This window comes from Salminus brasiliensis, chromosome 9, assembly GCF_030463535.1.
Source record: "Salminus brasiliensis chromosome 9, fSalBra1.hap2, whole genome shotgun sequence".
NCBI lineage: Eukaryota > Metazoa > Chordata > Actinopteri > Characiformes > Bryconidae > Salminus > Salminus brasiliensis.
This window is the reverse complement of record NC_132886.1, coordinates 9,220,173-9,221,767: the sequence shown is the minus strand read 5'-3', so window position 1 is coordinate 9,221,767 and position 1,595 is coordinate 9,220,173. Positions and strand designations below refer to the sequence as shown.

General features: G+C 39.1%; 1 protein-coding gene across 1 annotated transcript in view; it reads left to right on the top strand.

Annotated features, from left to right (window-relative positions):
- Positions 1–888, top strand: part of LOC140561986 (SLAM family member 8-like) — a 4,278-nt gene extending 3,390 nt beyond the window's left edge. The window contains exons 3-5 of the mRNA XM_072687328.1: positions 1–163; positions 320–436; positions 570–888. The exon at positions 1–163 is cut by the window's left edge and continues 101 nt beyond it. Coding sequence (XP_072543429.1) covers positions 1–163; positions 320–436; positions 570–631 — 342 coding nt within the window. The 3' untranslated portion in view covers positions 632–888. The remainder of the gene's footprint in view (positions 164–319; positions 437–569) is intronic.
- The last annotated feature ends 707 nt before the right edge of the window (positions 889–1,595 follow it).

The following is a 1,595-nucleotide window of genomic DNA, read 5'->3' as shown; positions in this document are numbered from 1 at the left end:
TCCTACAGATGGAGTGGCTATAAGATGGAGAGTGGAGATCAGCTGAACTTTACTCTCACACCAGCAGATGGAGATGTTACTTTGAACTGCACTGCATCCAGCAGCCTTGGGAACGGCTCCAACACGACTATAGTGAAGTGCAGACCCAAAGAGTCTCCTACAGGTATTCTCACTGTGTGATGCTGCAGTTATTCAGTGATACTAATACTAATATTATTCTTTGGTCTCTGATTAGTATTTTCATTTAAACACTGTTTCCATGTTCAGTGATTTAGTTTTTAGGGGGTTTTCATACTTCCTGATCAAACTCCTTTCTCAGGTGAGTCTATTTCAGGAGCTCCACTCTCAGTGCTCAGTCTGCTCAGTAGTTTAATGGCAGCTTCTCCATTTCTGCTGGTGTCCATCATACTGGGGGTCAAATGCTACAGAGCTCGAGGTAAGAACTCCTAGTCTTCCTGTGGTTCCTTCATAACTAACACACTTTCAGCCTCACTGAGACACAGATTCCTCTATTAGACTGAACCTGAAAATATCATTTAAATAAATGTTCATTATTGTGTGTTTTACAGCTAAACCTGCTGAGGTGAACAGAATATGGGCAGTGAGAGAAGCTGGAGAAGCTGATGAGTGAAGAGTGATTATATCAGGATAATCTTGTGCTTTAAAGCGATTAACAATGACTTCAGGCAGCAGGACAGTGTTTAATAGTGATAAAATGAGACTTTTTAATAAAACTAAAATACGGTGCTGGTTGTTTAAGGCTCTGTGAGAATAAGACTATATCCACACTGCCCGTTTACCAAGAGCTGCACTTTAAACTGAATAGTCTGTTAGAGCTGAGCAAAAATAAATAAATCAGTAAATAAATAATTGAATGATGAGGGTTGTTTTGTGTGTGTGTGTGAAGTGCTAGTAAAGAGATGCTTGTTCTGCTGCTTTAGCTTCTAACTGGGTCTGTCAGCTCAGATGATTATCACATTTACATTTACATTTTATGGCATTAAGCAGACGCTCTTATCCAGAGCGACTTACAAGGTTTCTGGTATTACAGAGGTGGGTCAGTGTCGTGTTAGGAGTCTTGCCCAAGGACTCTTATTGGTGTAGCACAGCATAGTCACCCAGACCGGGAATCGAACCCCAGCCTCCCACATGGTGTGGTATCTCAGTGGCAGGAAGTGGTTTTAACTGTTGCGCCACACCAATCACACTATGAGATTCTAAAGGTTAGTTTCATCTATTACTTTTTTTTATTCATATTCATTGAGTTTTTACTAATGCTGTCAACATTAACGTATGCACCTGCACTGTAGAAATGGGCTCAGCAATAGGGTGCTTATTTCAACTGCAATGTCACATGCAGTTTCTACTCTTTCTAATTACAATCTACTATTAAATACAATATTTTATGTAAAATATCTGGATTAATGATCAACATTTACTTGTAACTTTTTTTAATGATTAGTATTGCTTTTATTTTATTGTAGTTAATACAGTACTCTTCTCTATTCACTGTCAGTAATACCCTTCATTCAGCAGCAGGCTACTTTTGCTCAGTGGCTAAACATCTCTGAAGTGATGCTGTTGTGCTTGTCTTT